General features: G+C 34.1%; 3 protein-coding genes across 4 annotated transcripts; 2 read left to right on the forward strand and 1 right to left on the reverse strand.

Moving 5' to 3' along the window:
* The first annotated feature begins 5,988 nt into the window (after nucleotides 1-5,988).
* On the forward strand, nucleotides 5,989-15,548 carry LOC117932668 (long chain acyl-CoA synthetase 4). Its single transcript, XM_034853949.1, has 19 exons — nucleotides 5,989-6,406; nucleotides 7,384-7,447; nucleotides 7,548-7,637; nucleotides 8,103-8,159; nucleotides 8,301-8,349; nucleotides 9,171-9,247; nucleotides 9,443-9,482; nucleotides 9,569-9,663; nucleotides 10,764-10,931; nucleotides 11,160-11,270; nucleotides 11,350-11,437; nucleotides 11,971-12,037; nucleotides 12,496-12,571; nucleotides 12,693-12,810; nucleotides 13,006-13,251; nucleotides 13,353-13,492; nucleotides 14,278-14,460; nucleotides 14,601-14,720; nucleotides 15,211-15,548. The coding sequence occupies exons 1-19, from the start codon at nucleotides 6,255-6,257 to the stop codon at nucleotides 15,256-15,258; spliced, it is 1,989 nt and encodes a 662-aa protein (XP_034709840.1). The 5' UTR covers nucleotides 5,989-6,254; the 3' UTR covers nucleotides 15,259-15,548.
* Nucleotides 15,549-16,723: 1,175 nt separating this feature from the next.
* Nucleotides 16,724-22,797, reverse strand: LOC117907266 (toll-like receptor 2 type-2). Of its 2 annotated transcripts, XM_034820765.1 has the most exons (8): nucleotides 22,717-22,797; nucleotides 22,213-22,490; nucleotides 21,093-21,247; nucleotides 20,747-20,964; nucleotides 18,757-19,366; nucleotides 17,190-17,690; nucleotides 16,975-17,100; nucleotides 16,724-16,820 (listed from the first exon to the last, which is right to left on the reverse strand). In XM_034820765.1, exons 2-7 carry the CDS (start codon nucleotides 22,401-22,403, stop codon nucleotides 17,009-17,011), a joined length of 1,767 nt encoding a protein of 588 aa, XP_034676656.1. In that variant the 5' UTR covers nucleotides 22,404-22,490; nucleotides 22,717-22,797; the 3' UTR covers nucleotides 16,724-16,820; nucleotides 16,975-17,008. The 2 variants fall into 2 exon arrangements, with proteins under 2 accessions (XP_034676656.1, XP_034676646.1); XM_034820755.1 differs by lacking the exon at nucleotides 16,724-16,820 and having other exon boundaries at nucleotides 16,856-17,100.
* Nucleotides 22,798-25,709: 2,912 nt separating this feature from the next.
* On the forward strand, nucleotides 25,710-27,945 carry LOC117931641 (protein phosphatase 2C 51-like). Its single transcript, XM_034852641.1, has 3 exons — nucleotides 25,710-26,888; nucleotides 27,143-27,248; nucleotides 27,337-27,945. Exons 1-3 carry the CDS (start codon nucleotides 26,157-26,159, stop codon nucleotides 27,678-27,680), a joined length of 1,182 nt encoding a protein of 393 aa, XP_034708532.1. The 5' UTR covers nucleotides 25,710-26,156; the 3' UTR covers nucleotides 27,681-27,945.
* Nucleotides 27,946-27,988: the final 43 nt, after the last annotated feature.

Consider the following 27,988-nt stretch of genomic DNA (forward strand, 5'->3'; position numbering starts at 1 on the left):
AAAATGAATCCTAAATAATCACACAAAGCTATCTAATTAATCAATTAGCCCAATTTAGAAAACTTGTTCATTATCTCCTATGCAACATTACGTAATTACCAAAATATCTTTATCCATAAGAGTAAACTTAAAGTCAATCCAACCCTCATAAATTATGTTATTATGATATATGAACTCAAACTGAGAACCACTATAATTCATAAGAATATTGACTCACTTAGAATCCAATTTTGAAATTGATTCAATATTTCACTAAAGAAAATCAACTACATTCTAATATCATGTGTAAATAATAACGAGACGAAACTTAAGACCCTGACTTAATATCCATTGCATGCAAACTCCCCGCAAATTGATCTATAATTTAACAAAGTAGTGCTATCACCTATTAAGATTTCCATTCTAATAATTGAGTTACAAATCTCACTTATTATGTGATCAATTGACATACTATAACTTTAATGAACATATATCAAATTTTCACTAAAGGGAATGTTATGACTATAATCATCTAGATCATATGTCATTTGAATCATCCAATGGGATACATTGTTTCAGTTTATGAGATATCATGGTATTTTTATTGAGAATACTTGTTGTTATCAACCTCCATCAACAGTAACTCGATCCATAAGGATATATGACCACTTTAGAATATCACCTTAAGTTAAAGTCTCCTGTCAACTTTAGCACAAATTGAATAACTTTTCAAGGTTGAGAGTTTGTGTAATATAGTAACTTGATGAATTATGACAATTGATAGTCTTACGACATTATTCACTATAGGTGCAGTTCAGTGCAGATCACATGCATTAGTGCATTCACCATGAGAAAACCATCATAACGGCTAAGACAAGTCATCCCTCCAATTAGGAGGTAGTGCATTCCAATCTTAAATGAATTGCCTAAATTTATGAATTGACTGTAAACAACTTGTCACTTTGTAAGGAACTCATTACTTGGATATTCTATACAACTCCTAATACCCTAAAGTCATGTACAATGCAAATGATGTGGGATGTGTATGCTCAAATAACCAATTAATGTAAATGACATAATAAAGTGAAACTAAGAAGCATAAATAAATAAATAAATTTATAAATGAATTTCTATTTGTCACATCATATCATGCTTTATAGGACTCAATCCCAACAAATGTAACATTTGAATGACTTCTTCTTTTTGTTGTTTTGAAATAAAAGTTTCTTTCTTTATCTAAAGGGGTTAAGGCTAAGCACTACTACATCATCTAATTAGTTTTTCTTCCATTTTTCCTGTCCATACTATTTGAATGTAGTGAGGACCACCCATTATAAGGTCTTTTATCTTTCTTTCCATGGCACATCCCATTAATTGAGACTTCCTATGCACAGTTATAGCCTTTTGTCATATACAAATGATACTTAGTGCCTCCACCAACTACTAGGTTGTAATGTTATTGTTTCTAATCTAAATCTAAGGCCTATGTAGCCCTTTGAATAATATGTCCAGTGTAATCTATTTTGAAGCCCTTTCTTGGCTTGAATCAAATGGAATTGAATAACCTTGTGTAGTGGGTAGAATATACCTACATATCAGATAACATTCACCGATTGAAATTTAATACTTTTACAATGAATCTCTTTATTCTTTCATATATCAAATATTCGTGTAGTGAATTCACAGTTAGAGATAGTACATTATAGGTCGATAAAGGAAGGTAGCATATAGGGTGGTGCCTTTTCTTGTCCATCCTTGAGCTTCTTAGTAGTCTTGCATAAGAACCTAAGGGTTGATTCTTTTTTTTCACCATTTCTTGTCTCTTTGATATTCGACAACTAGTAGATTAAATAATCTACAATTAAAGAGTATATTTAGCTTTCACCCTAGCAAGTATGCCTTTCTCTTACTTTACGAGTCCTTGAAAAAGCCCATGAGAAAAGATCCAAGATTCTTGAAAGACTTTGGGAAGAAGAATGGAAGATCCAAGCCTCCAACATGAAAAAATGGGGCAACATAGACGAGCCCGTTTAAAGAGTCTTGGAGGGTTCTCTTACTAAAGAGTTTTGGAAGTGTCCGGATAAGATAGTCAAAGCGTGACAAGGCCTTCAATAAGGAAAGGTTTTCAATCAAAACAATAAATTGATTTAAAAAAAAAAGAAAAAAAAAAACCTCTAATATAAACGTAATAAGCCAAGTGATCTCAACATAAGTGTTTATCCATGTCATATGTGAAAAAGCCAAGTGACTCCAAGCTAATCCGTACACGGATTTTGCCTCTGAATTCCATAATAAGCCAAGTGATCTCAACATAAGTGCTTGTCCATGTCATATGTGAAAAAGCCAAGTGCCTTAAGTTAATCCGTACACGGATTTTGCCTCTGAATTCCTTAAAGCAAATACTACACGCCGTTGTCGGGTTTTAAACCCACTTTTTCTCTTCCTTTTTTTTTTCCCCACTTGTGGAAGGAGAAAATGACATAATTATAAAAAATAAAAAAAAGAATTAAAACAAAAGAAAAAGACATCCACCCACAGAAATCATACTTTGATTATTAGTTTATTGCTGGGAGGTTGTGGCTGGTAGCTGTTGGCTGTTGGCTGTTGGCTGATGGCAGATTAGAAGAAGAAAGCAACACGGTTTCAATTATTTGTAAATGCATGTGATGTGGTGTTGGTTTGATGGCTAACTTGCATTTCCTGCAACCCTGTTTGTTTCAAGGTAAAATTTATCGTGGAAATCTTTTGATTTTCTCGTTTTAGCTTATGTTTGGTTCAGAAAGTAGTAAAGAAAGAAAAAAAAGGTGTAAAGAAATTTTATTTTTTTTGTTTGATTTGATTATGAAAAATATAAAAAAAGATACAATTAAAATTAAGTTAAAATTTATATATTTTAAAATTATTTAATCTATATATAATAAAAGAAAATAAGTGAAATGAGTATAAAAAATATTTAAAAATAATTTATTAATTTTAATTTTTTATTTTTATTTTCTTTCATTCATATTTTTCTTTAAAATTTTCGAACAAAATACAGTTTTAATGTTTAAATGTTTAATAATTATAGGAATTAAATTTTAAAATTCCATATTGATTCCTTAGAAAAGGTATCACGTGATCTTGATTTTATCCTAACCTTTTTACTATTTATTTTATACAGGATTTGATTCCCGTGTATTTTGATCTTTGATTATTTTATATTTTAATTATTTTTATTTACATTATGTTTCAATGTTTTTTTTACCTTCATTTTATGTATATGTGTTCTAATGTTGTATAATTATATACCTCAATGAAGTTTAATAAAAAAAAGTGGCTTATTGATTAAATATTTTTTGATATTTTATCAATGTTTAGTACTTAAGTAATTATAAATAAAATAGCAAAAATGGTAGACTAATGATAGCTAAATGAGAAAATTAATTCATAGTAAACTACTATTTAAATGTTATGAAAACATGATAAAAACGATAGACTAAGGTTGTGCTCGTTTTTTTACTAAATATAAAAAGTTAAAATATTTAATTTTTTTATTGGAATAAAAATAATTTAATGATATTGATTAATATAAATAAAATTAACTTTTTATTGATATGTTTAATTTGATTATATTGATTGATATTAATAGGTTATTTTTACTTGAATAAAAAATTTAAATATTTTAATTTGGTAAAAAAAACAAATATCAATAAAAAAACACCACTTAATTATTGAAAAAAATTAATTATATATATATATATATATATATTAAGAAATGAGAATATGACTTGCGTATAGTTCCATTGAGTGTTTGACATTGCTTAGGAATTAAGAGTTTGACTCGTATATATAGAACTTTATTTATTTTTGCCAATTAAAAAATATATAAAAAAAACGAAAAAAGAAGACAGACATCTAAGATTTGAAGGAAACTAAAAATTATATAAAATACTTCTTCAATCACGCTATTTGAAATATTCTAAGATGCATCATTGTCTTCTTTAATAAAAATATTGTTAAAAAGAAACTTGCTTTTGATGGTTCATATGTATTATGAATTTTATATTTGAATAATTACTTTCTCTTTAATTTGGTTAATTGAATTGTGAGGTTTTTCTATTCTCACAATATTATTTGAATATGTAATATAAATATTTTTATTTTTTAGATATATTAAATTTCCATACTTTTACTTTTTTAGTTTGTAAAAAAATAATTATATAAATATAGAAACTTTTATATTAAAATTATTATCTTATTTTATATTTTTAAAATTTGAAAAATAAAATTATTTTTAATACCTTAATTTTGAAGATATTAAAAATCCAAAATTTATCATAATTTTATTTTTATATTGATTTTGAGATCAATTTTATTCTTAAATTTTAAATTGATGTTTTTGATTCACCTTTAATTTTTAATTTTTATTATTTTACATATTGTTTTATTTTGTGTGTTATTTTATTTTATTATTATTATTATATTTTATTTTTACCCCTCTCCTCTCGTTCTACCTTCGCCAACTACCCCACCCTCTTTCTCTCTCAAGTCTCATCCGTACCCCACGTCACCCTTTCCCCCCACTCTCCTCTCTGTTCTCATTTCTCTATTTTTCATTTACTTTTTTTTCCCCTTTCCCCACTGTCCTCTCTTCCATCTTCTCTCTTTTCCCTTGTACTTTTTTTTTACCCTTTTTTGGAAGGATGGGCCCCATTTTTCCTTTTTCCTTCCCATTCCTAACTCCAACACACGCCCATAGTATCACCGACCAGTCACAAAAAATAATTTTTAATTAAAATTTTTTCTGCATATAAAAGTTATATATATATATATAACAATAATTTGTATAAGTTACTTTTCTTAAATAAAAATAAATTAAAATACTTTTATAAATAAAATTATAAAAATTCATTCATTTTTTTTTTTGTAAAAACAAGTAAAACTAATTTTTGTATACAAATTGAAATTTTGTAATAAATTCTTTTGATATAATAAATGTAAATAACTTTTTTGAAAATTGAATACAAATAAAATTGATAAAATAAATTGACTCTTTTATGTAAATAAATAAATTAAAATAATTAATTTAAAATCATTTTTTATAAAATCTTTTGAAATTTATTGAAAACTATTTTTTTAATATATTTTTTTATTTAGTTCAATAAATCATTTTGTATAATCATCTTTATAATTTATTTTGTGTATTCTTATAATTAAATTTCATCATTATTTTTGTGTATATTGATTTTCATCATGACTTGTACATTGATTATTTTTTTGTATCCATAATTAATTAATTAATTGTTATAATTCATTTAATTCGTTTGGTAGAGCCCGTACGTATATAGACTTAGAGGAGTTATGGTTCGTATTGTCCTAATAGGTAACTTGACACCCCGGATCCAATTTTAGTTTTCCACATACTGTATTTTTTAAATAAGAAGTTACACTTAGAGTTTTATTTTTTATTTTGTTTTTCCTAAACAAATAAAATAAAAATAAATGAGGACTACAAGTCTTTTTTTAAAAAAATCAAATTTTCACCAAATAAATGAAAAGAGTTTTATAATTTATTATTTTCTATTTTTAAAAATAAACACAAATAAACCATTATTTTTTTATTTTTTTATTTCTAAAAATAATTATAGAAATACAGAAATGCAAGAGCTATATGTATAATTTATGAGCCGATTGCAGCTGATTTTAGCAGGAAAAACAAAAGGAAGCCCAAATATTCTCCTTTCGAAATTTCTAATATTTAAAAAAAAAACAAAAAAAAAAACTAAAAAAGGGAGGAGAAAACAAAAAAGGAAAAAGAAAATACAAAAGCAACCGGGTGGAAAAAAAAAAAAAAAAAACCCCAAAGATTTACCTTTTCAGCTGCATCGCACGGTAGACCGTATGGTATACGTATAACAACCACAAATCCGACGGCGCAAAACCATCCCACAAGTTATCCGATTTAAAAACTAAAATAAAATCCAAAACTGAGTGCAAATCATAATTCCAAAATATTGTTGACCCATTTTAACCTAAACACACTTCTCTCTTTATCTCTCCCCCTCTCTTTCAACTGTTCCTCTGTGCAGAGGTGGTCCTTCTTCCCTCTTCCTCTATTTTGTCTTCAAGTCAAACCAAATCTCGCAGCTCTGGCCACCAATTTCCACCTAATAGTTTGATTATTTTCCTCTCATAGACTTCACATATATATACATCACACTACAGCCTCAATTCAGATTCTCATTCAGATTCATCGGAGAAGAAGTAGAAGAATTTTCTAGAGTTGTTCGGAGAGAATGGCGCAGAAGAGGTTCATCATAGAGATGGAGAAGGCGAAGGAGGCAAAGGACGGGAGGCCGTCGATCGGACCGGTGTACCGGAGTTCCTTCGCCAGGGATGGATTTCCAAAGCCGATTGAGGGAATGGAGAGCTGCTGGGACGTTTTCCGGTAAATTTTTCTGGCGAAAAGGATGTAGTTGTTGTGGTTTTTGAATAAGAATTTTAACAGATGAGTTTTTACGAGTTTTCCGATTTTCCGGTGCTGCTTTGGAATTCGGTGGATTTGTCTCTGTGTTATTTTGGTTATTTTGGTTTTCGGAATTTTGATTTGGAAGTGGAATGATTCTTAAGATGTCGTGTTTGTGCTGTTTTTTTGGTTGATGTCACAAAAGGTTTCTCTTTATGCCAAAAGATACTAAAGGCGCGGTTTAAGGTCGTCTAACTGTTTTATGGCACACTGTGCCTGATTTTACTGGATCTTAACCTTTTTTTTAAAAAAAAAAAAAATTCCGTCTATTACTTTAAGTAAGGTTTCTTTGGTTTCGACGAAATAGTTTTCGCATCAATTTTCCGGCGATTTGTTTTTTAAAAAAGCGAGCAAAGTTTACCATGCATATTTACAAGCGAAGTTTGTTTATTTTTTCGCTGAAATTTTTTCCTGCCAACAAGCAGAGCGGGAAGAAAATGAAGTAAACGCTCTCATGAAGTATGTGGATTTGCAATAGTGAAACAGTTTATCATGAAATTTCTTGTCATAATTGTTTATGAAAGCTTCTCGAAGTCTCCTTGAAGAAAGGAAAATATGATGATTCAGCTCTCCTGTTCTATGGATGCCTCTTTTGACCTTGAAAAAGTCCAAAATGATGTTTTTGTATGCCAAATGAACTATTTCTTGGCATCTGACTTGCATTACATACAGTTGTTACAGTTGTTGCTGTATTCGTTTGTTCATTTAGAATTCTTTGTCTGCTTTTTAAAAAATTTGCCTTCTGGTTTGTATATGCTAGTTAGTTCCACTTAACAAACACATGACACACCGCTGGTGGTTTATTTATTTATTTATTTTTTTTATGGTGTTTTGTTTTTTGTGTGTGGATGGTAGTTTATGTTGAGCTTCCTGAGTTATGCCTCATGTTTCTGTCACAGCCTGGCTGTTGAAAAATATCCTGGAAATCGCATGCTTGGTCACCGAGAGATTGTGAATGGGAAGGTATATGGTTATTGTTTTATGCTGTTTCTCCATAAGGTCTGCAATTTATAATTTGTTTCGATTTTCAGCTAAAAGTTACATTGTTGTTTCTTCTTTGCAGGCTGGTAAATATGTGTGGCTAACTTATAAAGAAGTATATGACAAAGTGATGAAAGTTGGAAATTCCATCCGCAGTTGTGGTGTTAATGAAGTAAGTCAGTGTCTGATAATTTATTTGTTAATGGTAGAGTTTGAACCTATATTGAGACAGACCTAAGGGGAACACTTATTAGATGGCCAAGTTTGAGCCTATATTGAATTTGTTCTATAAACTATTAGTCCCTTGTTTTCATTCTCAATGCTCAACCTGACCATTAGTTACTTCATTGATTTAATTTTTCATATGTGAAATTGATTTTCTGTGGGGTTTCTTTCAGTTTAAAATATTATTTAAACTTCTCCTTCCTGCTTTTTCAGTAAAAACAGACTTTCATGCTTGTCAGTATTGTCCTTCTCATGTGTTCCTTTATTTGAAACTTCATGTCAAGTCCACTTATATCTGCAATTTGTTATGCATTTTCTTCTTCTTGGTTGGAGATCTTCCTCATTGAGAGTATTTTCTTCATGTCAAATTCAATATATCTTGCTTATAGATATATTAACTGCTGGCTTTTAGGGAGGACGATGTGGTATCTATGGTGCTAATTCTGCTGAGTGGATCATGAGCATGGAGGTATTCTTTCCTCCTCCCATCTCTTTCCTTTTGCTCCTGCCTTTCTTTTGCTACTACTGCTGTTGTTGAAGTTATATTTTCTATGTTACTATATTTTGCCTCTCTCTATGGTTTTGATTTAATGCTGCAAGGCTAATGCAGGCGTGCAATGCTCATGGGCTCTATTGCGTTCCTTTATATGATACCCTAGGTATGCATCATCCCTTCCTTGACATGACTCTACATACTCATGCAATACTTTTTACCATACCATGAATCTATGTATAGGCTGTATTTGATAAAACTGAAAGTTGTTATTGAAAAACCTTTAGCGGCTATTTGGATAACACTTCCTTTTTTTTGCTTTTAAAACTGAAAACTTCTATATAATAGTAGAACATCTTATATAAAAAGTATAAATTTACCTTATTTCTTTAAAATTCACTTTCAGAAATTTTAAAATTTTGAGGTAGTAAAATTTTTTTGATAATGTAAATTTTTTTTAATAGTTTTTTAAAATCATTGCTTTTTTAATGTAAGCTTTTAAGAGTTCTTGTATCTTATATAAAAGTTGCTATTATTCTCTAATTTTAAAAATAGAAAACAGCTAGTTCATCCAAACAAACACTTGGTTCTCGATTTGTAGCATGGAAGTTTCAAGCTATTGAAGATTAAATTCCTCATTAGGCTAATAGAATAAGGGCACATTTGTGTTTTTGATTGGCTATTTAAAATCACACCAAGGAAGCACATTCAGTTTTCAGAGTAGACTTAAAGCTGAATTTTTTACCATCCTTCTCAGACAAATGGAAATTTCGGTGATTACTTATCAAACACACTTAATGGAAAAATTTGTCAGTCTTTAGCAGTGAAGTATGCTTACAAACAACAGCTAAGAATGACTCTTCCAACTCATGATGTGTTTGAACTTATTTTTAAAGATGTAAAGATGCTTGTCCACATTAAAGTTTGTTGAACATCAAGCTTAGTATGGTGTTCATGTTAGTTTTACTGCTTCTCTTTTATGGTTAGGTGCTGGTGCCGTGGAATTTATCATATGCCATTCAGAGCTGTCAATTGTTTTCGTAGAAGAAAAAAAGATTCCTGAGGTGTTGAACACATATTTTATAAGTTCTTATGGATGACTAAGGATTCATGGCAATATTTCTGAAGTATCAAAAAAATTATTAGTTGAAATTACTGTACCACTAATAATAAGTTCACTTGGTGGCAATTTGAGAAATAATAATATTAAATGCTGAGAACCTGATTTCTTCTTCATTGTTTATCTTTGCCTCTTTCAGGTGTTGAAAACATTTCCTAACACAACTGAATACTTGAAAAGTAAGTAGCTTTTGTTTTTAAATTTCCCTTGGTCTGTGCATGTGGTATTGTGGACTGTGGAGGAATAATGCATACTTTATATTCAGCAATTGTGAGCTTTGGCAAGGTTACACCTGAACAAAGGGAAGAAGTTGAAAAGTTTGGTTTGGCCATATATTCTTGGGAGGAATTCTTGCAACTGGTAGGCTATGTGATTTCATATATTATTCTTCTCATGTTCAGTTGTTTGTCAAAAAATGTTGGCAATTGACATGAATCTGTGCCGTATGAAAGTTATCTATAAAAAGCATGGTTTGCAGAATCCATTGATTCTTTGTCTATGTATAATTAATCAACTGCTAGCCCATGCTCATGGATTGTTAAAGATCATGCCAATGGGCAAACCTATATCTTTTTTTTTTTGTATAATTTAGTCTCTTAATATAATTTGCATATGCTTTGATGCATTTGCCTTGTTTGGATAAGGGGATGCATTTAATAATTATTGAACTTAACATTGGTGGTGCTCTGGAGATGCTGTAGTTGAAGGCCGTATGCACACATAACAATTGGGGCCTTCATTCTTTTTTTCTTTGTGCTCAAATTATTTTGTTTGTTTTATTTATATTGCTGCTTCACCTAGAGAAAGGTCACTTGTTTTTCTAATGTACAAATATATTGGCCGGAGTTAAGTTGTGCAGGTGCAGGCTTTGTTTTAAACTTTGCTTTATGTAGAACTCAAATTTGTTCTGTATGTTTCACCTGATTGAATGTTGAATTTGAGTGTTCATTGTGGGCTTTAATCTAGTCATTGACCATCTATAGAAGAAATGAAATTGACCTGGGCTTGTTTCAAATTCTTTGGAAGAAATTAATGTATCACCAACTGACCTGATATCAGGAGTCTGATATCCAACACTAGCAATTGCTTCTATCAAGTTCTTTTTAGCTAAACTTAATCAAATTCTTAGTTGGAAAGCACACAAGTAAATATATCCAGAGTAAAAGATGTCATAATGCCTATATCAAATAATGTTGTGTTTGTTCTTTCTTTTTTTTCCCCAATTGTTTTTTAATGTTTTTATAAATAAAAATTGATATCCATATTGTTTTTCTCATGTTCATTTTTTTTGTGGATATCTGGTAAATGGTGTTAATTTTATGCTTCTTTAATCTGTTGGTGATTATTAGTTCTTGTTACAAGTTTTCTGCATTTTTCCCTCTTTATTGTTAGATACCTATTTATAAACATGCTATTTTGCCTATAGAAAAGTTAAAGCTTGTGTTTTTGTTTGCTCACAGGGAGATGATAAAAAATTTGATCTTCCATTGACAAAGAAAAACGACATTTGTACAATAATGTACACAAGTGGAACAACCGGTGACCCCAAAGGTGTGATGATTTCCAATGAAAGCATTGTTACTCTTATTGCTGGGGTGAAGCGCCTGCTACAGAGTGTCAATGAAGAGGTGATTTCTTTTCTCATTTCAAGTTATCTCAGTGTCTCATCAACAGAATACACGGATAGAAAGATAGTTTGGAATTTTAAGCTTTGTTTCTTCATTATCTTGAGATAGAAATGGTCGCCAGTTAATTTCATTGTTTTAATTATTTTATTTTATTTTAAAGTATGTTGCATGTTTTCTTAAGTTGAGTTGATTGCTGATGTTTCATGTACCTGTGTCTGGAAATTGCAGTTGAATGAGAAGGATGTATTTCTTTCATATCTTCCTCTTGCACATATCTTTGATCGGGTGATTGAAGAGTTATTTATTTCTCATGGTGCCTCAATAGGATTTTGGCGAGGGGTAAGACAGCTAATGCATTTTTTTTCTTCTCCTCGAATCAGTGTTCAATATAGTAATTGGTCATTTGCCCCAATTTCAGGATGTCAAATTATTGGTTGAAGACATTGGGGAGCTAAAACCGACTATTTTCTGTGCTGTTCCTCGCGTATTAGATAGGATATATTCAGGTGCAAATTTTTTCTTACATTTGAATGTGCTAATTGAGTCTAATTCTGTATCTTTTTCCAAGTATAATTATCAATCAGAGAAACACTTGCATCAGAATCAGATAATGTGCTCATGCCTACCACACTTACAGTCATGACCTGACAAGTTTGAGATCCACCATGCAGCAATGGCACCTAAAATATATATCTGGGAGAAAATTAATCTAGTTTCCATTTTAATGTCCATTTGCAAGCCTTTTTGGTGTAGTGTCAAGCTTATTTTCAACATGTAAAACAAGCAAAGATCAGATGGTTGAAATCATTTCAAGTTTGTTGATTTTTAGTTTTGGAGTTCAATATGTGACTATTACTACCCATTTCCAGAATGCTATGCATGCTTTCTACTATGCTTAAAAGGGTTAGGAAACTTGGCTATTTGTTTATTGTCATCTCATTCTGGTGTCATTGGAAAATAAATGTGCTCCAGAGTTTGCATTTCTATCTACTGTTATGTTATATTAGGTTACATTCTTAACTTCTGTTCATATTTCCAGGTTTGAAACAGAAGATTTCTGCAGGTGGTTTATTGAGAAATACACTGTTCAACATTGCATACAAGTAGTAAGTTCTATTCCACTGTTGGAATTTGCTTCTTAATGAGTGAATGCACACATCAGTTTCCTTTAGATAGATATCAGGCTTTGTCATACCTTTTCCCCATCAAACCTTTCCATCGCTTCTTCACTTCATGAAGGGTATCATTCCAATCATATGTGAGACTAGACATTATTACTTTGAATTGTTGGGCCATTATTTTTCCTTGTTAAATATGGTTGAATTCATAAGCTATTTTGTTCCCTTGAATCTATCCAATTTTAAGATGATCACCATGAGGCTCACCTCAGATCTGCTCCCTAATTCAATCCTCAAAAGTTATTTTATGATGTATTTCTGTTGCTGGAGTATCTTTTGTGTATTTGTATCTATACAACTCAATTCTCAGTGGGGATTTTTTCTTATCTGCTTTTTTTTCCTCTCTTAATGGGTGGGCTGTTTTTGATATGGTAAAAATCATGCAGCAAACAATACAACCTGTGGAAGGGGGTTAAAACCATAGAGGCAGCTCCTATTTGTGATAAAATAGTCTTTGGCAAGGTTGGGGAAGTATTCCTGTAACAGCTCCTGTATTATCTTTTTCTTCCTTCACTGACATTGATCGCATATCCAAACATCTGTTGTTTACTCCTAGTGTATTGGTTTTTTGACACTTCCTCAGGTAAAGCAAGGTTTAGGTGGAAACGTACGACTTATTTTATCTGGAGCCGCACCACTCTCTACCCATGTGGAAGCTTATCTACGAGTGGTGTCTTGTGCTCATGTTCTACAAGGATATGGTATGCAGTCCATTGAAATTAGTGTCTACCTGTCTTATCCTTTTTGACTGTTTCTTTGTGAAGCATTGAAATTGAAATTTCGTTGGCACCTCTGAGAAACATATGTTCAAAGTTTTTTTCCCGTTTCTAGCACTGTGCGAAGTAGCTTTCTACATGGTGAATTTGGATCTTTATTTTGTATTAATGTTAATGTAGGTCTGACTGAAACTTGTGCGGGCACATTTGTCTCACTGCCAAATGAAATTAGCATGCTTGGTACAGTGGGCCCTCCGGTACCAAATGTTGACGTATGCCTAGAATCTGTTCCTGAAATGGGATATGATGCCCTCTCAAGCACACCACGTGGAGAAATATGCATACGAGGGAAAACCTTGTTCTCGGGATACTATAAACGTGAAGATCTCACCAAAGAGGTCTTGGTTGATGGATGGTTCCACACAGGTTTGCTCATATTGGCATTTCTTCTTGAATTAAGTTTTGAGGTCCTCTATTTCGTGGATTCGTTTCTTTAACAACCTTGCTGATGACTTATCTTTCCGCAGGGGATATTGGTGAGTGGCAACCTGATGGGAGCATGAAAATTATTGACCGCAAGAAGAACATATTCAAGCTTTCACAAGGAGAATACGTTGCCGTTGAGAACTTGGAAAACATTTATGGTCTTGTTTCTGATATTGACTCGGTATGCCTCTCAAATGTGTCATCATACGTTTTACCTGAATTTATCACTCCTTTTTTTCCCCTGATTTTGGTTCTCTCTCAGTTTCATTGTGTATGCCTCTCAAATGGTGTCATTATGTTTTTAGATACGGTCATGTTTCTTAAATTTGATTCCTGTGTTCTCTCTGGACTTTATTTATGTTTTTGGAAGATGTTTCTTTCTCGTGAATCCTGTCTTTTGCCTGTTCTTTATATGTTCCCAAGATGTTTTCTTTCATCCAAATTTATCCTACTCTTTTCCCCTGATTCTCTCTCTGCGAATGTGTGGGAGGATGGGCATGTGCACATGCAAGCTGCGTTTTTGGTGTTGAGGTTTATATTTGACCCACAAAAAAAAAAAAAAAAAAACCTCATTCACAGAGCTGTCTCATTCTTGGTGGCACAGTAGTTTTTTACTTGCATAACATCATGTGCTTGCTTTCTTGTTTCACAGAATTTACCTTATCTGCAATTCCATTTAGGATTATACCACCATGCCTGGCTCCATACATGTGGACCTTCAAAGGGGCTTCAGTTCTTTGATTGGTGCATTGTAACAGAAGTTCCCGGTGCCCCAGTTACATATTTACTATAGTTTTTTTTTATCAACTTGATTGAATAATTAGTTTTGTTTTTTATGAATATGTGATGCCAAAGTTTCAGTTCTGGGTAAATAGGTTTGCTGATTTTTGGTTCCCGATATTGTTCCACTCATCAGAAATCTGTAGTGTTTGACTCTCAGAACTATTTCCCCTCTTTTAATTGCAGATATGGATTTACGGCAACAGCTTTGAGTCCTTCCTTGTTGCTGTTGCTAACCCCAATCAGCAAGCACTTGAGCGGTGGGCTAAAGAGAACAATATTTCTGGGGATTTTGATTCCCTTTGTGAAAATCCCAAGGCGAAAGAATACATACTTGGAGAGCTCTCAAAGATTGGGAAGGAGAAAAAGGTTCCTTTCTCTACCCTTTCTTTATTACCATTTGGCTGTGACCCATTTTTTCACCTCCACCAAGAGAAAAAGCATGGAATAACTTATGACCTCTGAATGCTACTCGTCTCATTTTGTGATTTTTAAATTGTTCTTGGCAGTTGAAAGGTTTTGAGTTTGTCAAAGCAGTTCACCTTGACCCTGTGCCATTTGATATGGAACGTGACCTGATCACTCCAACATATAAGAAGAAGAGGCCCCAGTTGCTAAAATATTATCAGGTAGCTCCTCTGATCCTCATATTCATGCATGATCTGAACCTGCTAACAATTTATGGAATAATTTAAGCGAAAAGAATTATCATCGATGAAACCTGGTCTTAGTGGGCTATTTATCTAAAATGCAACCCGTCGTGGCATGGCAACTAGGAAACAGTATGTTGCCATGGCTGCACCAATGCATATTTGACATGCCTTTTAGTCGACGTAGTCCCCCCACAAAAACGAAAAAAGGACACCCTCATTTTTACATCATAGAGGGCCGTGTCCAATTGAGCAGTTCAAATATTGACTACTATTGCTGAATGGCATTTGCAGCTATTATTTTGGGTTTGATCCCCATTACCCATTAATTCTTAAATATATTACTTTATAGGCCATTTATGTCTTTGGAAAATGTTGATTCGATTTGTTTATTTTCGTGTCTTAACCATCTATATGCAAATATATGCATTTGTGCGATCAAATTTCTAACCCAAGACTTGTGTCACAGAATGTTATTGACAAAATGTACAAAAGCATAAACAAGCCCAGTGCCTGAAGAAAGTTGGATCTCAGTTACCATCGTCTACATCTTTTCACACAGAAAATGCCGGAGGTTTGCATTCTTTTTCGTGACTGTATATATGGTTTTATCTGAAAACCAGATGGTATATTTGAAGTCACTTCGAGCCATGTTAAGTTAACTTCAGGGGGACTTTAGGGAAGTACAGGGATGTTCTTATGTACAATGGAAAATATTTTTATAAGCACCCCTTCAATGTTATTTATTTGGTTTCTTGTCACACTTAATCTCGCAATTCATAAATGTTCTTTTTTTAGAACTGCTTATCACGCTGATTGTGATTGCAATTTGCGATATCTAATGATCGGTTCCAGGTTCCTTCCGTTCTCCTTAAAGAGTGATGATATTCATGACAATTGTGAAAACAAACTAAAAATGGGAAGCGGCGATGCATCTTCCCATTCTTTATTTTTCTTGTCCGTTATTTCCACTTATTGTCCAACGCCAACGTCCTAAAACAATCTTCAGGTGTTGAAACCTCTTTTTCATATTCAAAAACCCGTTTGATAAATATATTTTTACACAATTGGTTTTTTGAAAAATTGTTTTAAAGTTTTTTTGGCAAATATGTTTTAATTGTTTTTATTTCTGTGCATTGTTTTAAAGACAATAATTATAAGCACAAAAATTATTTTTATAAATAAAATGTTCAAAAAAAGTGAAAAAGAGGTTAAAAATATTCCAAATTTTAAGTAGATTGTTGTTTTAAAAATAATATCCATTTTTGAAAACTATTTTTAATAATTATTTTTTTAAATCTATTTTTAACAATTATTTTTTGAGAACTATTTTTAAAAATGGTCCAAAATAGACTCTTTTAAGTCTTGTGTGACAAACATTTTTGAAAACAATCTTGTTTTCTTTGAAACAAAATAATAGGAAGAAAATAGAAAAAGTAATTTTTGTTCATCAAAATTGAAAAGACATTTTCGAAGAATCTTTTAATTGTTTGAGTTGTTTAAAAAAATTATTATATAAATGCAAAAATGATTAAAAATAAATTGAATAAAAATCATTTTTAAAACATAGATAACAAATTAAAAACAATTGAAATTCTCAAACACACTTTTGTCCTAAACTATTTTTCCTAATTATTTTGAAAATGCTTTCCAAACAAAGCTTAACATTCTCAAAAACTATTTTTTTTTTTTTAAATAATTATCTTCAAAAACGATTTCTAGACAAATCCTACCATTCTCATGTATGCTTGTTAACCTCCCACTTTTTTTTTGGCTTCATTTGAATAAAAATGCCCTTATTATTTTCTTGTAAAAATAAAGATTTCTTTTAAAATCTAAATATAAATACTTAAAATGACAAAAAAACATTTATATAAAAAATTGATTTCTTTTCAAGAAAAAAATATTGGAAAGATTAAATTTATAATTTAGGGATTATTTAATCCCTATTAACCAAATATTTTTTTTTAAAAAAATGTCCCTTGCAGCAAAAGCCAAGCATTTCAACCATCAAATCAAATTTGACGAGTGTACCTTGACGAGGCTCTCAGCTCATGGTCTCGTCATTCACCCCAGCATCTTAAGAACAAAAATGAAAAGCATAAGACATACTCTAGTTCCAAATTCTGAAACCTTAACTAACAGAATTGATAGTCTTGTATTCATCAGATGAACAGATCCTTGTAGTAACCAGAAAAAGGAAAATATATTAAACACGAACACAGGAAGATACCTGCACCTCAACAGCGGCAGACAGTTTCCTGGAGTTAACCCAAATGCATCTTATAAGGAAAATTGAGGGCCAAGGTCGAATGCTCCATTGCAAGCAGTTCCTCTCTGCTATACTTCCATCTTTGATCTATTTCAGAATAATGAAAAATCTAATTGGTTGGGAATACGAAAAGCAGCAGCTTCTACAAGATGAATCAAGAAAAGGAAATTCCATACCTATGACGGTTTCCTCCTTGGACCTACTCTGAGATTTGGGTAACTTCTGTTGCTTCTTACCTTTTTGTGATGGAGATGATCGGCTAGAGGCATTTTGGTCTGACGGAGTGATATGCACAAGTTCATGCCTTACTTCAATCTGAGGATGATTCTTATGGAATGACAATATAGCATCCTCGGTTAAGAGCCAACAGCCTCTTAAGTCCAGCAATTTTAGTGTTGCAGGTGGTTTGAATGAATTGAGTCCACCATTTGTCAACACGGTGTCACCGATACTCAGATTTATCAAGTTCGGAAGAGAAGACAACTGGTATAGGGACAAGTCTGTAAGGCGAGTACCTTTGAGAGATAATTCGTTCAATTGTTGGAACCTTAACAGAGGGCATAAAGCCTCATCCTCAACTTGGGTGCCGTCCAAATCCAACCGTTTCACGTAATTGAGACTATGCAGGGCTGCCAGTGAGAGCTCCCAAACTAGCTCAGAGTCGCTCCAAATCAAACCTGATAGTCCAGAAGGAAATCTATTGTAAACTACACACAAGAAACATCTGCACATTAAGTCATAAGATGGAGAGCATGAGGAATGCATAAAATTTGCATATATATTACAGCTATCATAAGCATCATAGAAGTTCTCATATATTTCTAAGTAGTCTTTGAGCAATGGAGCAGCCACTCATCTTTAATGGCATAAAGAAATGATAAAATACGAAGATTTTCGATAGGATAAACAATGAAGATTTTCATAAGGTAGATTTCAAGGACTGCACAAAAGAATGGGCTGTGAGTGTGTTTGCCTGTCTCAACTTGAAGTGAAGGTGTATCAGAGAGAAAAAAAGAGACAATCCCATAATAAAAAATGTTTCCACACCATCAGGTTTCTCAGGATGAAAAACTTTAACACCACATCATTTGGAGCATGATGATGTCATGGGCCACCTTACCAAATAGTACAAAGAACATCCCCAAACCTGTTAGCTAGTCTAGTTTTCCAAAATTCAAGCTGGCATGGGATAGAAGCGGTATTACTTGAGTTGACCCAACCTGATTCAAACCTGGGCATCCAACCTGCTAGTTCCTTTTAAAATGGCAAGTGGCCCAGCCTATTTGGGTGTCAGTTGGTTATCCTAAAATTTTTGGTAAAACGTTATATGTCCTAACAAACTGGTGGTTCCATAACATTCGAGTAGGATGATAACACGTTCGTTATACTTCATTCTTATGTTTTGTGCTCAGCCCTTGTTCCAGTGAAGATGTTGGAAAACAAAACTCAAATCTATCATATGGTTGTTCACCACCGTTCATATCATGGCATTGGAATAAGTCTATATGAAAGCAATTAGCTCCCTTCAGCATTTCTTTATGTATCATATGATTTAAGGCATATGAAAGAAGGATTTTCTCTGGAAGAAGTTGGGCAGTGGCCTCCATACCACAGGTGGGGACAAGTTGACACAATATAACCTATTAACTAGATGATGCAGACCCTCCTGTTCTTCCATGCATTATATATAAATATAGAAAAAATCAAAGATAAGACTTCAATAGTTTCAGGAGTGAACTGTACCTTTAACATTTGTATTACTCAAGTTAATAATCTTCACTGAAGACATCATGCCGATATATGAGATGGCGACATCATCAACTGGTGTGTGAGATAACGATATAGTTTCAAGATTTGGAACACGACCAGCTAAAATGCTCACTCCAGCAGAGCTAACTCTTGTGTTGCTGAGATTCAGATTTCTCAAATTTGCTCCTATACATGCAATCAACTGAATTGAATCATCACCCATCATGGTAAAGCTGAGATCCAAATGTTCCAGTGCTTTCATACAAGATAAAAAGCAGAAACTGTTAAGAGAAGACCTGGATACATCCAAGAAAGATAGGAAACTTGTTTCGATAAACAAAAAGGCTTCAGACACATTTAAAAATGTAGCTCCAGAGACAGTAAGCATTTCTAGAAGAGCTTTATCACCCTGGCCTTCAAACATAGAATGAATGGTGCAGTTGCTCATGTTTAGGCATGCAATAGATGGTAAATCCGGCAACGTTGTAACATCAGTCCAGGCTATATTCAGGAAGCTCAACTTGGGGAACACCACAAGATCAGCAGCCCCTTTGTTAGATATCTTACTTCCCCAAAGATCAAGGTATTGTAGTTTTGTCAGGACCTGATAAAAATAAAAACTATGACGGATTATTTAACTTAAGAAATAGCACTGACAAAAGAATTTCAGAAGGAAAAATACCACATTTTTAACCACAGAACGAAGTAAAACAATCACATTTAATGGTCATCGACAACTGAACAAGCTAATCTTCTACTTTCAATAAATATCCATGATGGATACACCAAATATTAAAACTGAATGTAAGCAGAGCAGAAATAACAAATTTCATTTACAGGCCAAGGATACATTAGAAAAGCCACCTGCTGAAATTTTCAGGGCAATTGTAATGCAAGAAGATGTATGCGCTATCAATCCATGCAGGAAAAGTTCAAAGGAAACAAGTTATAAAGTGGGTTTTTCAATGTGCTCAACATGATCCGTAACTGTTTGCAGCAGATAACCAGAGTTTATCATAACCGGGATATTAATTGTGCATGTAATTATCCAACTAAGAAAAAAATACAGCAGGCATTAGTGAAGTAGTCATAGCCATGGTTGACTCCTGAAACTGTACCAGATACCATTCCCTATTTTTCTGTATTATCATCATGTGGCATTATATGTTATAAGTTTTTTTCACATACAGGGAAATAAACAAAAAAGTGTATACATCTATAGCATGCATATATATATTGCAAAGACAAAGTATAAAGCAATGTGTATCTCATTTCATGAAGGATAAATAAATATATAACCAATAAAAAGATAGACAAATATATAATCAACTTCACTATAATATATATGTAACAATTGAATATTAGAGTTACTTTACAAAATTGGCTTAACTAAATATGATTTTAATGCATGGATTCATCAACAATCCACAAAGTAAGTCCAACTATAAATACTATTATTTCAAAAAAGTCCAAGTTTGAGTGCTACATTATATTTTTATGACATATATGTTTCTTTGTGTCATATCCAAATCTAAAGTTCACTATTATCCCCTCTACCTCAGAAGTAAAAAGAAAAAGACAAAAAAGAAACTTATTTTTATTAAAAACAAGAAAAAAGAGAGTACAAATACAGTAAGATTGTAAGTGCCACAAAGAGAAAATTTTTAACTCACATCTACAGAACAAAACTATAATGGTTAAAAGAACCTTTTTAAGAAGAAAAAGTTAAAATTTTGTTTTTCTTAAAAATGATGGAAGAAATAGTCAGACATTCAATTGTTGTGGTATACATTGTAATTGTCCAACTGATGCACTTAGGATGCAACATATAGCATTGATGGGCATTCATTTACATAAAAGAAGCATCTTATCATGTATCATGAATTTTTGACAACTATTCATAGCTAAGTAGGGACTGAATAGATTAAAAATACAGTTAAGGAATCCATTAGAAAAAATGCATGGTATACAAAAGATAGTGTACCTGGAGAGAACTTAGTACCAAATCAGTGACTGGTAAACCTCCCAAATCCAATACTGACAAGTTTGTAAGTGAAGAAACAAGATTAATCCCATCTGCAGTTACACCTGTTTCTGAAATGCATAACTTCTGCAAAGTCCGGATGGATATGAGATGCCTAAGTCCAGAATCATTGAATTTTATACATCTGGAAAGGTCCAGCTCCTTTAAATTCGGCATCCCTTAAAGATCAACAACAGACATATATTGACATTCTCCCCAGAAATGAACTTGTGAATTTAACCACTGGAAATAATTCCTCATTCAACAACAGAAGCTGGTTTCAATAGAATATCTAATGAGTGCATACCTATAATAGGCCACAAAGCAGAATTAGTGATCCTTTGGCAATCTGCAATATTCAATGAGCACAAGCAGCAAAATCCTCCTATGTATGCCATCCATTCCGCATCAACAGAACTCTCTCCTCTTAAATCAATCTTCTCTACACTAAATTTGAAAACCCTACAAGAGCAAATTGAGGTCAGCACAGGCCACCTCACAAAGAATTGAGCCAAAAAAGTCAGTTTCATAGCCAATCACGCTAGGAAAGGAATTCTGAATGCCACAATCTTTGAGGAGAGCAAAGCTTAGAAATTCTAACCATGATGAACTAATCAATTATAGACTGTTATCCTTTAAAACATTCTCCCAGATTTCTTTGTCTATGGATCAATCATAGTTTACAGCACAGAAGCAAATGGAAGTGCTTTAAGACGCATGTCCACAAAAGGTATGTAATCAAATGTTTTAAGGCATTTGTGAGAGGCTAAATATGGTACTAATAAGAATAGACAAGTCAACTAAAATTGTTCAGCCACTTGATATGGAGATCAATAACTGAAGTGGGAAACGTAGAAGCTTCAGACACTTTGAATTATCAGGATGTAGCATAGATTCACATTAGATAACGGTACTTTCGAATTTCAATCCTAATTTAGTAAATCACAGCCAATTCATGAACGATTCGCAGATCATGCAATTCAATAGAACTCAGACAAAGATAAAACTGAAAATTATCCTCCATTTGGTTGCTGAGAAATCGGAGAGAAAAAAAAAGAGAAAAAGAAACTGTTGCGTCACATCGGACTAAGATCAATGATTGCGCTAATGAAAATACAAGATTTAGACACTTCGAATCACCAGTACGCATTCCACTTTCGATGTTATATGACAATTCCTTCTAATTTCAATCGCAATTCAGCAAATCACAGATCATGCAACTAAACAGAACTCCATGAAACTGAAAGTCACGCTTCCTTTGATTGCCGAGAAATTGCAGGAAATTATAAGAAAAACAAAATCCTCCATCAGCTTAGCCTAACGCAACTACTCGTCTCAGGTAAAGAAAAAAAAAATCAAAATTCAGATTTTCCTCCACTTTCCTCTACTTTTTACAGGCAACCAAACGAATAACGTCGTAAACTTACTCGAGAAGCGACGGATTAAGAATTCGGCGGCGAATGAGGCGATGGAGGAGAGCTTCCGCGAGATGAGAGGGCATGCGTTGGAGAGTTCGTCGCTGTCTTCGCCATTTCTCAACGGCGTCTCTGCTCTGCGAGGCAGCTTCGATGCAGAGGCGGACCAATCGGGTTTCGCCACCAAGATCCTCGCTCTCCATTTTCCGAATCCTTTCACCGTCGACGGAGCCCTCTTCTCTCTTCTGTTTCGTAGATATGCAAACGGGGCTTTGGACATAAACTTTCCCCTGAAATATTAAAAATAATAATACTAATAATCTTGTCAGAATTCAGCTTTTAATCTGCAATAATAATTTTATTTGTTTATATATTTTATTAAAATTTTATTTATTTATATATCTAAATATTTAGATAAAATAATTTTAAAATGGTTTTATTGGCCCATTACAAATGATAATTTGCTAAAATTCATTACTTAATAATTTTTTATGGCACGAAGAAATCAACACCGACCTAGAACTAGAAGAGCACCGTTACAGTCTCGGAGTGGGCTGCCGCCATACGGCCATACCAGTCGCCGCCCTCGCTACCAATCAATGCAAGCTGAAATCCTCCGCTACCATTGTTGAAAATAGCGTCAGGATGGGCGTTACCCTTTTTCATCAATCCCTAGCTGTGGCCTATCTCCCGGTTGCCATCTCTGAAAAAAGTAGATAGGTTCTTCTGAGGCTTGACACGTAGGCCATGTTTGATTTGGATTTTTTTCTTTTTTTCTTTTTTCAATAAATAACCATAGTTATAAAAATTGAAATAATCGAATTAAATTCGACCTTAAGAATCTGGATTCATGAGACGTAGTTAGTGAAGGTTACCACATCACCAACCCAAGAAAACAATGAAGAACTCAAGAAATGGAGGATTGAAGTTGGGACTTGGGAAGATAACGTACATGCTCAAGATGATTATTTAAGAAGAGTTCTCTATCCACAAGAACAAATGCTTCATCTAGCGAGATGACAATCAGCAAATACTTCATAAAAGTAAAATATCTTTACTAATAAAATTTCTAACTTAGATTTTAAAGCTCAAGTTAATGAAGAAGAACTAAAAAAATTATTATCCATTGTTTAGAACCCCAGTATAATAAACTTATTATTGGAATTCAAGTATGGCTAGCTCATTCATCACCATTGGAGTAAAAAAATCTATTGGCTAACCAAGAAAATTCAATGAAGGAAATGGTTGAAGGTCTCCCAGTGAATAAAAATGAAGCATTTTTTAGCTAAAAAAAAGAGAATATGTGGATATGGTAGAATACTCTATAATTTGAAAAGAAGAAAAAGATAAGTTAATTATGAATAATAAAGAAAAAACTGACAAATATTAAAGGTAAGAGAAGAGATAGATAAAATGCGGTGTATAGAACCTAATTTAGACATGTTTTTAGTCTCGTATAGACATACCCCTTCATTAGGGACTCAAAATTTTCACACAAATTTTCTCTACCAAATCTAATAGTTGGCTCTCTCACAATAGTCTCAATAGTGTTCTTCCTTTCGTTATTACCCTCCCTAACCCTCACCACCCCCTACACACACAAATTCATACATCTAACCAAATGAAGGTACACTATCTTGATTATGGTAACCAGAGATAACTATCCCATCTTTGTATACATCTTAATAGCTCAACTAATGCAACCTCAATTATCATGAACAATGGTTTGATATTCAAGGTCAAGAGTATGTTGACAAAGAAGTAAGCATACTTAAAAAGACAACCAACTTCATGTATAATCATGATTAGTTGCCTGTATAAATAAGAAGGATTTTGGGTAGAGATAAAGTTCAACCTAGGACAATGAGATTTGTCATCAATTATATTGCCTTAAATAGTCTTTTAAAAAAGAAAACAAATTTGAAAAATAAGTAATGTATAAGCACAACATAAATTAAATCATAAAATAATAATAAAAAAAGACAAACAAAGAATGTTTGATCACACTTTGATGTAATTTATAATAAGTATTTTGTGTGAATAACAAATTAAAACATGAACATCAAAATGCTTTGATTATCGTCTATTTGTTAATGTATATATTTAGGTCATGTTTGGTTAATCAAATATAACATAGAAAATGATAAGAAATAGGATATTATATCATATTCCATATTTGGTTGATGATGAGATTTAATATTTTATGATATATATATATATATATATATATATATATATATATATATATATATATATATATATATATATATATATATATATATCATATTTTATTAACCAAACGTAACCTTATTATATCATTTATTTGCAACTAAATAGTAGTTCATGTATGAGAATGATATTCCTATATTAAGAAGGTTGAATATTAAGATTTTCTTCATAAATTAAAGCATTTTCCTAAATTTTAGTAATTATTTTTTATCCTATTCTAGTCCTAAGAGATTGTTTTTAAAAATAAAAATAAAATTTGCAAGGATATTATTATTTTATAAAACAACTATAATAAGTACCAAGTGTTAGCCATGGGAAGAGGAGACATCCTTCAAAGTTAGATACTTAAAATTAAATTATATGCATGCTTGTAAGATTGAAATAAAGATAATAAAAATAACCATTCATGTGTTCACGTAATTTACTAATTTTATATGTTAATAATGGTAAATTCTACACTACATGACTGTTAATGTCTTGCGTCCCAGGGATCCACGTTGCTGTCAAGTGGACGCACGCTGTCAACCAAGATTGAGTTTTGGCTCAGTTGTTCCTATAAAAGATGTCCGGACAAGGTGTCCGGACACACCCTCCAATGGTTTTGTTAGCCATGGCTCAAGAGATTAGGCTGTCGGCCTTTTTCAGGGATCGTAAGCTTACCTTCTTCCTTGTGTAAAGGTCCTTTTATATAGTGTCAGAAGTTCTGCCTTCCTCTTTAATGATGGGAAGACTTTTTGGCTCGTCATGATGCCCTCAAGGTGGTGGCAGAGCCATCATCACCCTGCAGGCGGCTGTCAGAGATCGTGGGAGGTGACTTGTCATCGCTCCTGTCCTTTCGTTCAGCAGGCGGCGGAACGTGGGCTGTGGCAGGCTGTCGGGGATGACTCGGCAAGGTTTGCTCGCTACGGTCAATGATCCGGACAATATATCCGGGTAGGATATATTGCCGTTCGGGCATGACGCTCGCGAGTGACATGTGCCTCCCCTATGGAGTCCGGATAGGGGAGCGCGTCACGTGTCTTCTTGGGAAGTCCGGATGGAGTTGCTCCGGATAGTGATGCGCGCCACGTATCATCAGGAAGAGGGTCACTACAATGACCACATTTGGATTTAAGAAATGAGTTTTGAGCAAAAACGATTTCTTAAAAAATATATATTTATAAAGTAATTTCATTATATATATATATATATAAATATATATATACACACATTATTTTTGCCCAAAAGAGTGTTCTTGAGAATTGAAATGCGGCACTTGTCAGAGTACCCAGTCAAGTCGAATTGCAGAGAGAGAGGAGAGAGAGCAATAGAGAGAGAGATATGGTTTCAACATTCTTTGTCAGTGAAACAAAAAAGAGGACCCCGGTAACAGCCTCTGTTTCTGCAGTAGGTTACGTCCCACCACATCATCGCCCCCTCAACACTGGACATCCTTCCAAAGTCCCGCCCAATTCCTCCATACGCCACGTGTTCTTCGACTAACTGAATTCTTCCACGTCTCGCGCAAGCTCGCGAACAGTCACTCTGTAACCGCCGTTTCGGCCAACACATGGCGGCCATAGAAGGAGTCGGTGTCCCCCGCTCACTATGGCTTTTGTATTTAATCCACTTTGGAGCAGCCGCGGTTTCTAGGGTGGGTTTGTGGAGAAATTTTCCGGGGAAGAGGAGGAAAGTGTATGAATTGTTATGGTGAGTGGTAGAGAGGGAGTGGTTACTTTGACCCTGAGATGGACTCGGTAGAGACGATTAAGCCTAGGGTGGATCCTCAGCTGGGGGCAGATGCATATGTGAAGAAGAGACGTACAGGAATCAAAGAAGAGGCCTCTTTCAGGTCTTCAAAGGGTGTCGAAGAAGAGTCCAAAATGGATGACGGTGCCGTGAAACTGAATTCGGAGCTTTCGACGTCGGGTTCTTCCGCGCCGGAGTCATCCGCGTCGCAGAGCGGTGGGGCATCGGATGGAGAAGTGGTCTCTGAGAGTGAGGAGCAGGGAGGAAAGGAAGGAGAGAAGTGTGTCTCGACGTGTGTCCCACATGGATCAATGTCGGTGATTGGGCGGAGGAGGGCCATGGAAGACGCCCTGACGGTGGCACCGGGAGAGTTCGACTCGTACGATTTCTACGCTGTGTACGACGGTCACGGCGGGGCTAAGGTGGCGTACGCGTGTCGTGATCGTCTGCACAGGTTACTCGCGAAAGAGATCGAGGATGCGATAAATGGCGAAGGACGAATAGATTGGGAGAACGTGATGGTGGCGAGCTTTTCAAAGATGGATGAAGAGATTAATGGCGAAGCCAGTCAGGTGGAAGACAGGTCCACTTCTTCCTTGCTCAGGTCGATGGGGTCGACGGCGGTGGTGGTGGTGGTTGGCCCCGAGAAGCTTGTGGTGGCTAATTGCGGCGATTCTAGAGCCGTTCTCTGCCGCCGCGGCGTTGCCGTCCCACTGTCTCGTGATCATAAGGTGACGTGCCTCTCATTTACACCATCATCTCTCCCCCTCGATGGAGCTCACCGAAAGTTGCACGATCCAAACAAAGTTTACTTTCCTGAAAAACCCAACATATTCATTTTTCCTTCTAATTTTCTCCATAACCAAACACACTTGACAAGCGCTTCACGAATAGTTGAGACCCATCAGCGTATGAACTACGTACATGCTCTTCATAAGGTCTCAGCACATATATAACTGGGTCGTATTTCATTTTTCCTCCACAGCCTGACAGGCCTGATGAAAGGGAGAGAGTGGAAGCAGCAGGAGGGAAAGTGATAAATTGGAATGGTTTTCGTATTCTAGGAGTGCTTTCTACCTCACGATCAATAGGTATTTTCAGAGTTATCGGTTCATAGAAGTTGAATATTCTTGAGTTTTTCAATATGTCTGCCTTAGAAGAAATTTTCATATGATGCAGGGGATTACTTTCTGAAGCCATATGTGACCCCCAAACCAGAGGTCACAGTTTGGGAGCGAGAAGAGTTTGATGACTTCATTGTAATAGCAAGCGATGGTTTATGGGATGTTATTACAAATGAGCTTGCCTGCAAGATTGTGAGGAAATGCTTTGACGGCCAAATTAGGAGGAGAGTCTCGGAGGGAATGAGTAGAAGTTGTGCAGCAAAGGCTGCAGCAATGCTAACTGAACTGGCAATGGCTCAAGGAAGCAAAGACAATATCAGCGTAGTGGTGGTGGAGCTTAAGAAACATTTGTGCCAATGGGGCCTCAAGCTGAAGAATCCAAACAGCCCAAGCCATTGATCTTTTTGTGACGTTGTAGTTGAGCTTAAGAAACGTTATGCTTTGGGGGCCTTTAAAGCTATAATAAGAAGCCAAACAAGCCCAAGCCCTTTATTTTTTTGTCTAATGGGCCTTTCTTTCTTTCCCGTTTTGAGATTGTAGTTGGAGAGTAGATGAGTGAGGCCATAGTGACATTCTATCCAGATATTGTGGTGGGTGGTGGCCAATTACTTGTCTACGGTGTAACATTGAACTGGAGTTTTCAAGGCACGGTCATTTCTTCTAAGCTTCTTGCAATTAGTAGTGAAACATGATATGCTAGTAATGAA

The sequence above is a fragment of the Vitis riparia genome, chromosome 2, assembly GCF_004353265.1.
Source record: "Vitis riparia cultivar Riparia Gloire de Montpellier isolate 1030 chromosome 2, EGFV_Vit.rip_1.0, whole genome shotgun sequence".
Classification (NCBI taxonomy): domain Eukaryota; kingdom Viridiplantae; phylum Streptophyta; class Magnoliopsida; order Vitales; family Vitaceae; genus Vitis; species Vitis riparia.

Coding starts and splice junctions, on each gene's coding strand:
- LOC117932668 (XM_034853949.1), top strand. CDS start 6,255: ATGGCGCAGAAGAGGTTCATCATAGAGATGGAGAAGGCGAAGGAGGCA. Junction 8,350..9,170: donor TCCTTTATATGATACCCTAG/GTATGCATCATC, acceptor TTTTATGGTTAG/GTGCTGGTGCCGTGGAATTT. Junction 13,493..14,277: donor TTGTTTCTGATATTGACTCG/GTATGCCTCTCA, acceptor TTTTAATTGCAG/ATATGGATTTACGGCAACAG.
- LOC117907266 (XM_034820765.1), bottom strand. CDS start 22,403: ATGGAGAGCGAGGATCTTGGTGGCGAAACCCGATTGGTCCGCCTCTGC. Junction 21,248..22,212: donor CTTAATCCGTCGCTTCTCGA/GTAAGTTTACGA, acceptor TTGCTCTTGTAG/GGTTTTCAAATTTAGTGTAG. Junction 19,367..20,746: donor TGGTACTAAGTTCTCTCCAG/GTACACTATCTT, acceptor TATTTTTATCAG/GTCCTGACAAAACTACAATA.
- LOC117931641 (XM_034852641.1), top strand. CDS start 26,157: ATGGACTCGGTAGAGACGATTAAGCCTAGGGTGGATCCTCAGCTGGGG. Junction 26,889..27,142: donor CACTGTCTCGTGATCATAAG/GTGACGTGCCTC, acceptor TTTCCTCCACAG/CCTGACAGGCCTGATGAAAG. Junction 27,249..27,336: donor TTCTACCTCACGATCAATAG/GTATTTTCAGAG, acceptor CATATGATGCAG/GGGATTACTTTCTGAAGCCA.